This window comes from Crotalus tigris, unplaced genomic scaffold (assembly GCF_016545835.1).
Source record: "Crotalus tigris isolate CLP2741 ecotype Arizona unplaced genomic scaffold, ASM1654583v1 scf7180000020588.15403103151:6194809, whole genome shotgun sequence".
Classification (NCBI taxonomy): domain Eukaryota; kingdom Metazoa; phylum Chordata; class Lepidosauria; order Squamata; family Viperidae; genus Crotalus; species Crotalus tigris.
In genome coordinates, this window is record NW_024098092.1 from 664227 (window position 1) to 677924 (window position 13698).

The 13698-nt window shown below is 45.9% G+C and overlaps 1 protein-coding gene across 1 annotated transcript in view; it reads right to left on the reverse strand.

The window, feature by feature from the left end:
• Positions 1–3781: 3781 nt before the first annotated feature.
• Positions 3782–13698, reverse strand: part of EPHA2 (EPH receptor A2) — a 28342-nt gene continuing 18425 nt past the window's right edge. The window contains exons 4-17 of the mRNA XM_039367342.1: positions 12948–13103; positions 12166–12498; positions 11496–11620; positions 11233–11392; positions 10991–11093; positions 10280–10335; positions 9865–9990; positions 9511–9693; positions 9326–9387; positions 8533–8742; positions 7650–7799; positions 6633–6826; positions 6286–6441; positions 3782–4959 (exon numbers count right to left, since the gene is read on the reverse strand). Coding sequence (XP_039223276.1) covers positions 4854–4959; positions 6286–6441; positions 6633–6826; positions 7650–7799; positions 8533–8742; positions 9326–9387; positions 9511–9693; positions 9865–9990; positions 10280–10335; positions 10991–11093; positions 11233–11392; positions 11496–11620; positions 12166–12498; positions 12948–13103 — 2120 coding nt within the window. The 3' untranslated portion in view covers positions 3782–4853. The remainder of the gene's footprint in view (positions 4960–6285; positions 6442–6632; positions 6827–7649; positions 7800–8532; positions 8743–9325; positions 9388–9510; positions 9694–9864; positions 9991–10279; positions 10336–10990; positions 11094–11232; positions 11393–11495; positions 11621–12165; positions 12499–12947; positions 13104–13698) is intronic.

Below are 13698 nucleotides of genomic sequence, written 5' to 3' on the forward strand. Positions count from 1 at the left end.
CAATAGGAATTTTCCAGGCTGTCTCTGCCCTGCTGAGCCCGCCAAAAGTCCCCTTCTGCAAACGGTGCTGCACCAGTTGAGTAGTCCTCGACTTACGACCAGTTGAGTAGTCCTTGACTTACAACCGGTTGGGGGTCGCGGCATTAAAAAGGTTGAGAACCACTGGACTAGGCCCTCAAGGCTATTCTCTCCGCCCTCCACCTCAGGCAGCAGAATTGGAGACAGGTAGGCAGGTAGGTGTTTGATGGCCCTTAGAAAATGACCAGACTGTTTGGGACGTGAGCGTTGACTGCCAGGCCAGTAGAGCCACAAATATGAGGGAGCTGCTATTGCCTTTTCTTTCTTAGATGGGGATGAGCTGTTCTTAAGTTAAAATATAACTGCAGAGGTTGATTAACCTCTTTCACCTTATCTTACAATGGACCTTAAACATATGCTCTTTATTTATTGCTCCCGAGTCTCTGAGTCTAGACTTCTGACTGACCAGTACTGTTTTTGCTCAGTCTTCATTGAATGCCCTATTCCATTATTGTTTTTCTCTCTTCAAAAGCGAGAATTTGATAAATATCACCCGCCTCCTCACTGGAGTTGCCTTTCAATAGATGCAGAGTCTGGTAGCCTAGCTAGTAGAAGACCACAATTCTGAAGTGAAGGCCGGTCAGTGGCACGAGGCTCACTTCGTCTCCTGCGACATAATGTCCAAGTTAGTCTTTTCTCCCTACAGACCAGGGGCTGAACTGAGCTATTTTTGGCCAGCTGACTGGATCAGAGCAAAATGTACCCAAACTCACCAAGTAAATAATTGCCGCTGTTCTCCCTGGAGGCTCCCAGCTTCGTGCTGCCAATTCTCTTGGTTGCTATCCCCAGCAGGCCCGGCAAAGCTGGAGCTTCTTATTTTTAGACTGAGTTCAGAGCCCCACGGAAAGCTTCTGCAGTCCTGTACATTTTCATCCAAATATTTGTCTTGGCCTTGACAGTGGATGCTGCTGATAATGCAGATAGGAATGCGTGCAGATTAAGAAAGAGTATGGTCCTTCAGTTGGGCAAATTCCCCAAGTGAGACAGTCAAGGCGCTGAAGAGATTTTACTGTATTTTATTCCATTACAAAGAATGATAATCACTGGGCCCTTCTTCAGAAAGGAAAATGGCACTAGGGTAGAATGCACAGGTTTCCCAGTAAGTACGTGTTTATTTAACTAATTTCACTTAATTAAAAAAGAAGAGCCAAGCGAGATTGCAAGAGTACGTGTCGGTATTCGTTCTTTGGGAACATTGCTTACACCTGCATCCTGCAGGAATATCTATATCTTGGAAGCAGATAACTAGTTTTCATCCAGCTTGAGGCTATGGTGGTCATGCCAGCTCATTGGGTCAACCAGAGTTCAGTTCTGGGTATTTCTTAAAAGCTGCCTATTTCCTGCCCCCCCCCGTCTGCACCATCTGCTTCCTTCTACTTTACATTTTCCACTTTATTGACCATGCTTCCTTCACGCTTAATCAAGCTGAGGTGGTATCGAACACCAGCAGTATTTGTCAATTTATTCTTGTAGGGCAGTGGTTCTCAACCTGTGGGTCGGGACCCCATTTGGGGTCGAACGACCATTTCACGGGGGTCGCCAAACAACGCAGTCTGCCATTTTTTCTCCCCTTTTCCTTAGCTGTGCTACTCCCTTTTATTCTATTGGCTTTTGAAAGCCAATAGAAGAGACTCTCTTGAATAGACTCTAATTCTATTGGCTTTCCAAAGCCAATAGGAGTTGTCCAGGCTGTCTCTGCCCTGCTGAGCCCGCCAAAAGTCCCCTTCTGCAAACGGTGCTGCACCAGTTGAGTAGTCCTCGACTTACGACCAGTTGAGTAGTCCTCAACTTACGACCGGTTGAGTAGTCCTCGACTTACGACCGGTTGAGTAGTCCTCAACTTACGACCGGTTGGGGGTCGCGGCATTAAAAAGGTTGAGAACCACTGTTGTAGGGGATTGGTACGATCAGAATATTCCAGTGTTCCCACTCATAATATTAGAACTGGGGTCAGACACCCATCTCGATAGGCCTTTGGGCCAGCATATCTTCACAGTGTGTTTAGGGTTAGGGTCGACTGAAGGCACGAGGCAGGCGAGAAACAAAACAATTCTGTACATGGGTAGTTTCATTAAGGTTCTTTTGTATCTATTCCAAAAAACAAAAGCCCCCATTGTTTTTCATATGGAAATGCGTGTATGTGTGTGTGTGTGTGTGTGTGTGTGTGTGTGTGTGTGTGTGTGTGAAGGGGGCATTGGTATTGCTGACTTCCCAATGTTTTTCATATGGAAATGAGTGTATGTGTGTGTGTTGGAGAGGGGGGGCATGGTATTGCCGACTTCCCATTGTTTTTCAAATGGAAATGACTTCACACTTCTCTGCTCTTCTCTCGGAAAGTTATCTGAATGGCCAAGGATGCTGAAGTTGCCCTAAAGTGCTGTGATATGCAGAGAAATTGAGGGTGAGCTCTGCGCCCCCCACCCTCCCAGGGATGTATTTCTTGGGCGTGTTGAGGGGGTGGCACCTTCCCCATGGATGCTGCATTCCTGCAGACTTGCACAAAGGCCTTTCTTCAAAGGAGGTGATTTCCTCTTGGAACACTTTTAGTGGGATACAGAAGGAGGCCCCGGGTTGCTGTGCTAGCTCTTAACTGAGCCCAACGTATTCTACATCTTCCTGTTTATTTGCAGAAAGTAACCGGAATTAATTAAAAAGGATGGCTCCCCAACTTAAGTTAGGATTAAAAAGCGGGATGGTGGTAAAAAACGGAATTGAAATTAGGGTGAGGGGGGAGTGCTGAATCTTAAATATCAAACTGAATAAAACAAGAAAGCTTGTAGTCATCTCTAGTGAACTGGTTTAAAGTGTATTTCCCAAGATGGCAATATAATGATTTTCGTTGAGAAGCTTCCCTTAGTTTCCTTCCCCTGCCTTGATAGGACGGGGATTTTAAGACATTCATCCCCAAGTTAAATCCCAAGAAATAAGTGATTGCTTGGGCAGTAATTGAGGTTTTCATCAATGCTTCTCTCCTGGAGCCTTTGTATTGTGAGATGGGTGGCGAAATTGTTTGAATAACTCTTGCAGAGATGCATACCCACATGTTGAGCTTTGGGAATCAGTAAAATGACCAGATAATGAATATTCACAGTTTGACTTCTCCCGTAGGCAACGTGTGTGAATCTGCAGTCTACTCCCCTCTGTTTTCCACTGTTGTTGTTACCTGCGAAGTCGTGTCCGACCCATCGCGACCCCATGGACAACGTTCCTCCAGGCCTTCCTGTCCTCTACCATCTTCTGGAGTCCATTTAAACTCACGCCTATTACTTCAGTGACTCCATCCAGCCCCATCGTTCTCTGTCGTCCCCTTCTTCTATTGCCCTCCATCTTTCCCAGCATTAGGCCCTTCTCCAGTGAGTCCTTCCGTCTCGTTAGGTGGCCAAACTACTTGAGTTTCCACTTCAGGATCTGGCCTTCTAAAGAGCAGTCGGGGTTGATCTCCTCCAGTTTCCATGGCAATATAAAAAACAGTACTGTTAGATCATACTCTGGAGATCAAATTTCTAATTCCTCCGGAAATCGGATAAGGAGGAAGTCATGTTCACATTAGCAAAGGCTGCTGCTCCTTTATTATGTGGTACACATAAGTGCATCGTACCTTGCCTTGATTGGTCCCGAATCTCCCGCCCTTCGTTAGCTATCTGAATTCTAGTATTGATATTTTCCCATTCCACACCCCTCCTACTCACATTAACACATCGGGAAAGAATAAAATCACTTTATTTCAGCTAGAGAATTATTTATGCCCGAACAAAAGTAAATTCTTTTTTTAAAAAATATGCATTATGTTTAATATTGAAACAGTTCTTTTTTTAAAAAAAAAAAGTAATAAATATAAAAATAAATTAACATTAATAATGAAATATTGATATGAAGGAAGAATAACTGTCCAGAAGTCAAGAGTGCATTTAAGGAGCAGTTTGGAAGGAAGGAAGAATAAATAACAATAAGCTGACTTGCAAAGAGTGGTCTCTGGATTATTCTTGGCAAATCACCTTTAAGGTGAGGCTTGGGCAAAGACTGCGTACAGTCTCTTGGAAGTGCCAGGTTAGGTTCATTAAAGAGCAAAGGAGTAAAAAATATAGAAGAAAAACTCTCTGAAGAGCAGCAAAAAAAATCAAGAACAGAATATCCAGCAGTTCCTATTATACTGCTGTGGTCTTCTAAATGTGCACGGTGCTGATCCAATTAAAGCTAGCTTCCTATATAAGCTATAATTATGGACTTCTCCACTTTTAATGTTCAAGAAAAAGACCCCAAGATATTTGAATGTGAGAAGGAGGAACAGGCTTTTGTTTCAGGAAAAAACTCAAAAGAGTGTGGCACGCCAGCCAGCCAGCGATGGACCAAGGATCTCAGTTGCAGTAGTCAAGGGTTTGGGAAGCAAAACGGAGAAAGGAGATGAAAGAAGGGGGGGGGAAGAGGGGGTACAAACATTCAGTAGCCTGAGGATCTTTCCAGGCCAGATGTCAGGCTGGCAGAATGCCACCATGGCTGCTGCGCGTGAGGAAATAAGGCACCGTCCTGGATATTTCCATCAAGTGGCATAAGGCATTTCCCAGATTCCTCAGAAGACAGGCAATAAATATGGGACTGTGAAGCCGAAGGGCAGAGAGGCACTTGTAACTGCCAGCCTTCTTGGTGAGAGAGGTCAAGTTGATTCTCCACTTCAAGTATATACCAGGAAGTCTGTGAATGGTTCTAGACTGAGCAAGCAAAGAACGGTAGCGAAAGAGGGCGGCCGAGCAACCGCTGTCGGATACCATTTCTCCCGCTCAAATTGGAATGCCAATGGTGGTCACTTGTTCTTTCAATCCTAAGAGGCTGTAGGCAATTCGCTTCTGGTGTCCTGGTAGACGCACGCCGATTCTCTTGATGTCCCTGGCGATACGAAGAAGAGACGAAAGGAATTAGCGGAGAACCTTGTCGTTTTAGAGCCCACTGGATAGCTTAGGCCAGTGATGGCGAACCTTTTAGAGACCGAGGGCCCAAACTGTAACCCAAAACCCACTTATGCATTGTTGGGTACCGGGTGGGTGTGGCCCATTGGGTGTGCGTGGCTGCAATGGTAACAGCAGACTGGGTGGGACTAAAAAGTTCAATCAATCAATTCCAACTTTGCAAGATCCTTTTTTTTCCCCGCGGGAAGTTGAAATTGACTGATTGAACCTTTTTTTTTTTTTTGCACAAAGCAGTGGAGGCCTAAAGCGAAAAGGTTTTATAAAGCCCAGCTGAAGGCCTAGGACTGGGGCGACGGTGCACGTGCCCACAGAGAGGGCTCTGAGTGCCGCCTCTGACACCCGTGCCATAGGTTCGCCACCACTGGCTTAGACTCCCCCCCCCTTTAAAATAGCCAGTCGCAACATGTAATAATTCATTTGCTGTATATTATAGCCTCTGTGCAGTGGGATTGTAAATTCCCTTACAGAGATCCAAAGAGGCCAAATATCCCGCTGCCTTTAATAAGCCACTTTTGCTTTTCTGGCGGCATAAAATGGCTTAATTATAGGGTAGGTCTTTGGAGACTTCGCTCCTAAGAAGACAGCGGGCAGAGCAAATGGAATTTGCTGTACTGCATATTTTGTTGGGGGGGAGGGGAAAGTCATCATTTCACCCTCCTTTATTGTGAACACATGACATTCTCATACACAGCTACCCCTAAGTGAATTTTATACAGGAAACCAAATGTAAACTCATCAGTGAAGGGAACACAAATGGAAAAACCAAGCATGCAAGTACATAATTTTCCAAGCTACATTCATGTGAATGTCTATGGAGCGTCTCAGACATTCAGGTCATGGCTGTCCCACAGTTGAAAAAGCATCTTCAGGACATTCATGCAAACAGAAAGAAAAATGGCATTAAGCCTCCCTGGAATGGATTTATTAAGAAAAGCGTCTTCTTCCATTGACACATAAACTTTTGCACCGTGTGCATTTCCTGCTTGTTGCTAAAGGCTTATCGTTAATTGGCAAGAAAAGGTCTAGTTTTCTGTTTGAAAAGTAAAGCAAAAGGATGTCCTTAGAAGGAGTCCAGCGGATGCTAAGACAAATCTTAGAAGAATGATATAAATTCTTCCTACGGAGCAGAACAGAGATTTTCAAATACAGTGGAATGAGATAGCCTGGGGTATGTGTGTGTGTGTGTTGAGAGCTCAGCGAGCAAAGGCCCATTTCCCAGGACAGATGCCTGCAAAGCCACACTCACTCGTTGGTCATCTGCACCACCTTCTCAATGACGTTATACCCAGCCTCTAGGAAGTGCTCTGTGTACTGGTGCATTTTGATGGACTCCAGCCACTCTGCCACAGTTCGGAAAGGAACCCCCTCTGAGCCGCTGGTGCTGGGTAAGCGGATGGAGATCCTTCAAAGACAAAGAAAAGGGCCCCAGCTCTTAAGTTTTCTTTAAAAAGGGCTGAGAATCTGGGGAAGCGAAGGTAGCATTCTTATTTCTGGGCCTGTTCTGACACACATACTTCTAGGTCAAGAGCCAAGAGCGTAGACAACACTTTGCAAACGGCAAGAAATGTACAAGGATTCGGGAGCAAGACATACCGAGGGTCAAACTCTGCTAAGGTCTTGAGTGACTCGGGAGCGCGGATGAGCTTGTCCAGGATGCTGACGATGTCAGTGAATTTAGGTCGCTGACTTCTCTCTTGTTGCCAGCATCGCATCATCAGCTGGTAGATGGCAGAAGGACACTCCATGGGGGCAGGGAGTCGGAAGCCCTCGTTAATGGCTTTCATTACCTATTTGGGAAAGAAAATTACCGTTGGGAGCCTGGAGACCATCCATGCCCAAAAAGCTCGGACAGGGGACGGTTGGCACAATTGGCAGCCTTTCCAAAGAAAGTGCTCAGATAACCCTCCAGCAAAACGGATGGTCAGATAGTATTCGCATCACCTCCTCGCGGGAATTTCAAAACCCTTTCGCTAAGCTGGACTAACAAGACCCACATTAATACTTTTGAATAGGTAGAACTGATCTGCGGAATGTTGTCTTGCCTTTTCAAACGGAGGCTCGGTCCTCTGAAAAGGTATATTTTCCGGACTAACGCGTGTTAGCTTGATTTTTGTGTTAGTTTTACATCCTGTCTTTGAAGTGTAATGAAACCTTAAAATGCTACAAAAATTTGAGAGGCTACGATGGACTCTTCATGCCCCTTCCAAAGTGGATGTCTGCTCCAGAGGACCCAAGGAGATGACAAGGGTAGCAAAAGGAGGGCTTTCCTGACTCTGAGGGTGGCAAACAGCCTCCTGCCCGGAGTTGTGGGGGAATCCATCACTAGAAAAGATTGCGTAGCCATTTGCCTGGAATGGACTAGAATATCTCCAAGGTCCCTTCCAGCCCCAGGATTCTAAAATAAATGCCTGGTGAAATCAACTACAGTCGAAAGGAAAGGCTTTTTCTTCAGCTGGAAGAAAACGGGAAGACCCTTTCCTCTGTTCCTGACTTGTCCATCACCAGGAATGTCTTTAGGCCACTCTATAAGCAAGGGTGTTAGAAGGAGTCGAGGGGCGATGCAGGCGTTTGCCAGGGCTAAATCTGGCACCGGGGTCTCCGAGGGCCTACCTCATGATTGGAGAGCTCCCAGTAAGGCCGATCGCCGTAGGACATCACCTCCCACATCACGATTCCGTAGCTCCAGACGTCGCTGGCAGAGGTGAACTTGCGATGAGAGATGGCCTCAGGCGCTGTCCATCGGATGGGGATTTTCCCGCCCTGAGTGGGAGGAAAAGCAAACCCGCCCATCAAAAACACGGACGCTGGAAGGATGCAAATCACAGAGGAACGTGTATCACCTTTATAAATCATTATAAATAAATAAAGTGTCGTCCTCTAGCTTCAAAGACCTTTAATATCTTTGGTTTTCTAAACATATGCCCTACCCACTTAGGCTTCTGCTAGGGTTCACGTATTTGTATGGTGGCATACTTGCTTGAATCATGATTTGCTAAACTAGCGGCCTGGCTTTTGTACAATGACAAGCCGTAAATCTTGCTAACAAACCAAAGTGATTGAATTCAATCCTCATGCTAGACCAGAACATCCATATACCGTATGTGAAGTGGAAAGTGAGGTAGCAGCAGTTCTAGCAAGCGTTAGAGCTCTTTGGCAGATGTTAATGAACAGAAATCAGTTTCAGGCTGAGACTGGGCCAACTCCCTCTGGTTTACAAGCCTGGGAAGGGGCGTTTCTTCATTCCCCACCCCCCTTTCCTATCATACTGGGCTCCCACTGGAGTCTGTGGAATAAGATAAATTCATCTGTTGACACCTTCCTTTTTAGATCCCCTTCTCTTTTTCCAGATTCTCCTTCAACTTAGTGACGGTTCACTTATGCCATCCCTAGCTCTAGGCATTTTGCTTCAGCTGTAGCGCTCTCCCTGTTCTTCGCAGTCATCTTGGCAATCCGTCACTTCAGAGGCAAAAGACAGCCATCTGGGATCACTTACGCTGGTGGTATAAGTAGCATCGGGATCATCCTCCAGGACACGGGACAGACCAAAATCGGAGACTTTGCAGACGAGCTGGCTGTCCACAAGGATATTGCGAGCAGCCAGATCCCGATGCACGTAGTTCATGCTGGCCAAGTATTTCATTCCGGAAGCAATTCCCCTCAGCATGCCCACCAACTGGATGACACAAAACTCCCCATCTTTTTCCTGTGGGATAAAAGAGTGGAAGCATTCAGAACCAAACATTCAGAAGCATTCAGCTAATCGGCTGAGAGGAGGATTTAAACAGACGATCGAGTCAAGCCTCCAGCCCTCTTCACTTTTGAACATTTGAAAGGGTTGATTCACAAGGAAGGATCGGCTCTCTTGCTTTACACACGAAAAGAGGTTTGGCAGGGGAAAGGGTGTAGACCAGTGATTCTCAACCTGTGGGTCGGGACCCCATTTGGGGTCGAACGACCATTTCACGGGGGTTGCCAAACAACGCATTCCGCCATTTCCCCCCCCTTTTCCTTAGCTGTGCTACTCCCTTTTATTCTATTGGCTTTCGAAAGCCAATAGAATAGACTCTCTTGAATAGAATCTAATTCTATTGGCTTTCAAAAGCCCATAGGAATTGTCCAGGCTGTCTCTGCCCTGCTGAGCCCGCCAAAAGTCCCATTCTGCAAACAACGGTGCTGCACCAGTGGAGTAGTCCTCGACTTACGACCGGTTGAGTAGTCCTCGACTTACGACCAATTGGGGGGGGTCGCGGCATTAAAAAGGTTGAGAACCACTGGTGTAGACCTACCCGTAGGAATTTATCCAGGGCACCGTTCTCCATGTATTCGGTGATGATCATGAAAGGCTTATCTGGAAAGAAAAGGAAAAAAACCCACTCAAGATCTCATTTGTTAATCGCTGCCGGGGGGGGGGGGAGAGTAATGTCTTGGAGCCAGAAACCAAGAACAAGCTAGGATTCTATCCAGCACTTACATTTGGAGACAACTCCTTCCAGATGAATGATGTTGTGGTGGCAGAATTGTCCCATGATGCTTGCCTCGCTCAAAAAGTCAATGCGTTGTTTTTCGGTGTAACCCGACTTCAGCGTCTTTATGGCCACAGGGATCTCCTTCTTGCCAGTTTTCAGAATGCCTTTATAAACTTCACCAAATTCTCCTAACAGAGGAAAAACAGAGGTGTTAAAATAATCTTTCTGAAGAATTTGTGATGGGATGGGAAGATTCCTTTTCTGAATAAATACAAACACCTTGAACGAACCCAAACTGCCCCGGCAGAAGGCAGCCACGTTCTATTCCCTGCCCTGTTTGAGAGGATTGGAATCCGTACCTGCTCCAATCACTTTCTGTCGGGAAACGCTGGAAGGGTGGATCTCGGTGGTGAACTTCAGGACCGCCTGATTGGGGTCTTCGTAGGTGTGGGGATCCACATAAGTCTTCAGGGGTTTGAGCTGATCTGCAGAATCAGAGGATAAAAAAACAGGAATAGCACCTCAAGGATTTGGAGAGAAACTCCACTGCTCGGTCAGACCCCAACCCAGCCTCTCTCTAGGGTCTGCCTCTTAGTGAGTGGATGGAAAGAGGTGAAGACGTTTTTTCTTTTAAAAAAAATATGAAGAATGAATATTCCTACTCGGGGCCTGCCTAAATGGATTACTGTATTTTGGATCCTTTCCAAAACGTGCAGTGTCCCAGTTTTGTTCAATTTTCCTAGTGCAGTCATACAACCAGTGACTAATACTCACCAGCCTTGGAGAAGTAAACATCTTCTGAAGTTTGCCGGGCCCGCGAATTCTTTTTCCTAAAAGAAATTGAAGGGTTAACTGATAGCTCCTGAAAGACAGCAAAGTCTTCAGCTCTTCCCACAGACACACATTTGGATTAAAGAAGTCTGTTTTGTAGTCTTCCTCCTCCTCCATTGTTATTAAAACTAGGGGGGCTGTCTTCAGTAGAAGCCCCAGGAGATACTTATCAATCTCAGCTGCTGCACTGGGCCTAAGATTAATCTTAATTTTCTTGCAGGTTTAAAAACCGGATAAAAGGCCTATCTCTAACTTAGCATGCTTTCTTCTACTGTAATTCTTGTGGCAAACCCAAGAGAGATTAATCTGACAGACATTTCCCAAAAGGCTAGATGTTGGTCTAGATTCCGGATCCTCTGGACGGAATTCTACATTTCCAGCACAAAAAAAAAAAAAAAAGCTAGAAAATAATCACCTGGGAAGTGCAGTTGCTGGCCAAAAAAAAAAAAAAAAAGGTTGGAGTGAGGCAACTGAAAGGGCTTTGAGACATTTCAACCACCGCCTGCTCTCTTCTCTGGGCATAAGATTTGTATTGTTTCAATAACTGCAGAGCGTGTTACAGTGGAGGACAAAAATATGGGAAATAGGCCGTTTTCAGCCCACCAAAACTTCCTCGTGTTTGAAAGAAACAAAACCTTACAATAATACACAAACCTCTGTCGAATGACGAGAAAAACTATCACGACGACAGCCAGCATGAGGATAAAGCCAGCAATGGACCCTCCGAGGACGGCGGCAGTGTTCGCACCCTCGGAAGCTACGGAGACAAGAGTGCGGGTGGGAAGCTTGTTTAAAACACAAATTCCCCAGGATAGGTGGTTCTCAAGTGGTAACTCTGCCCCAATATTGTATTTATTTTCCCTGGGGCGGGGGGTAAACCCCCAAAGCAAACTCACTTTCAGGGAGTGTTTCAAACTCATGCTCCATGCTGTGGGCTCCGTGACCCTCCTGAGTCAGCGCCTGGACGCTCACCAGGTACTTGGTCTTGGGAGTCAGCTTATGGAGGGTGACTGAGTTTCCTTCGGAGCGTAGGACTGAGTAGCTGTTTTCATCCTTCTGAAACCAAAAAAAAAAAAAAAGCGCCCTTGTGGTCACTTTTTCTACCACTCCAAAATACCAGCCCCCCAAAGGACGTTGCAAGGGTGGCAGAGAGTTATACCTTCTTCTTGTAAGTAACCTGGTACTTCCAAACGTGGCTCTGTTGGCGAGGAGGGACAGTCCAAGATAACGTTAAACTGGTAGCGGTGCGACTGTCCATGGTCACCGAAGTTACTCTTGGTGGTTCTGAGCAACGAGGAAGAGGAAGAAGAAGGGCTGACAAAATCCGCACGTAGCCGGTTATGCCTTTCCCATAATTGCCTTTGCCAGATACGAGGACATTAATTATCTATCAGCCCACGCTGGATTTCCAGAATCAAAAACTGCTCCCTTTCGGTAGGGGACATCTCATTTACTTGAGTGCTTCGTAACGTGGAAAGAGGCTGTCCCAAATGAGAAAACTTTCCCCATTCTGTAGCCATGATTAGAATTTGGATTTGAGCCACATGAACCTTTTCATATAACTATCTTAAGTGGCTTTGCCAATTTTGTTTTCGGAAGACCACGGTCTTTTAAAACTGAGGGATTTGAAAACTATATTACAAAGTTATCTATTTTGATGTAGAACTAGATGACCAACAGAGTCTCCTCAAATAGCAAAGAATCAAAGAACTGTAGCCTGTCTTAATTCCACCAAGGGGCTACGAACTAAGAGCCCTGGGCAATAGGCATCTCACCGTTATCACTAGATCCCATTGCTTTCATCTGGTTACAGTAGCCAAGACCTTTACCTGTCTGATTGACACTGATGCTAGTGACTCCATAGCTGCGCTGGGTACTGAAGGAGGACACTCCATTATGAGCTTCCACGGTGAAAGTGTAGTTTACATGTGGCTCAAGATCACTAATCGTCAAAGAAGTGCCAGTGAGTCGGTTTGGATTGTCTGAATAGCGGAGAATGGTGTCACAAGGCCGGCAATCCCCTATGTCTGGCCAGCACTGTTCGCACGATACTCGATAGGTGACGTCTTGGCGGCCCCCCGTGTTCTGGGGTGGAGACCAATGCAGCTTGACTTTAGCACCCAGACCGATTGCCGTCACCCCGCGAGGAGCAGAGGGGGGTTCTGTCAAATAGGAGACAAAAAGAATAATTGAAAAAAAAAATCATGCCCGGATATATGGGATGCAATGCCCAAAGATGATTACTTAAACGAGCAATTTAACTGATTAACTGCACATTTGCTCTAGGTTTCCATTGTGTATCTCTCTGCCTTTTATCTCCTGGTGCCTTTCCTTCCTCTTCTATTCTGCGTTTGCTCCTTGCTTCCTTCGGTGGATATGGACAAAGCAAAACTGTAGAAGTCAATCCAAGTTTTTTTGAATTGCAGAATTGCTTCACCAAACGGAGGCAAAAGTCACAAAAGTGTAGGTTCTGCCATCGGAGTGAATAAATGAGCATTGCTCCCTTTCCAAGATCTGATACACACAGACTGTACTGTCCAGTCCGGAAGAGGGATAAAAGCAATCCTTCCTAGCACAATCACCCCCAGCCCCAATTCTGTTTCTTACTTACTTGTGCACGACATGGACACCGGATCGCTTGCAGCCCGGAAGTAGCCTTCCTCACAACGACACAAAGTGGAGCCTTCCGAAGAAGGTAGCGTGTGCAAGGGACACTTCAAGCAGGCGCTGTTGGCGACATCTTGTTTGAAGAATCCGGGCGAGCAAGCTGGAAGGGAAACGCTTTGTTTGTAACTGCCATTTCAACCAGCATTAGCCAGGTTTGAGCCAGTGAATGTGGTTAAGACAGAATCGGCTCCAATCAAGCGCAAAGACATGGATTAATGGTGGATTATCAACAATTCATTTTCTCGGCCTTGAGTCTCCACCTCTAAAATGACAAGGAATGTACTACGAGTACTTAAATAAAGCCACGTCCAGCAGAGCGCAAATGGGTGCTTTCAAAGTGAAGCACTGCTTGGAGGGAAAGGCCTGAGTTTTGAAAAACGCAACTAGAACTTGAAACAGACGCGAGCTGGAAAGGGCACCGCCCAACCCGAAGTGGGTGAGACCAGAGCATCTGCCTACTGCCATTTTGGCTTTATAGCACGTCTCGCCGATATCGGCAGACTTGGATGGTAGAATATTGTTGTGATTGTGCTTGGCAGGACAGGACTGCAGAGAAAATACTGTTCAGGTTAAGAGCATTCATATTTACTGTTGGATGTCCTTCGCTGCTGCCGACAAACTCCAGACACAAAAGGATCAGGTGACTAGCAAACTTTAATGCAAAGAAAAAGTCTTGACATTTACTTCCCGGACAA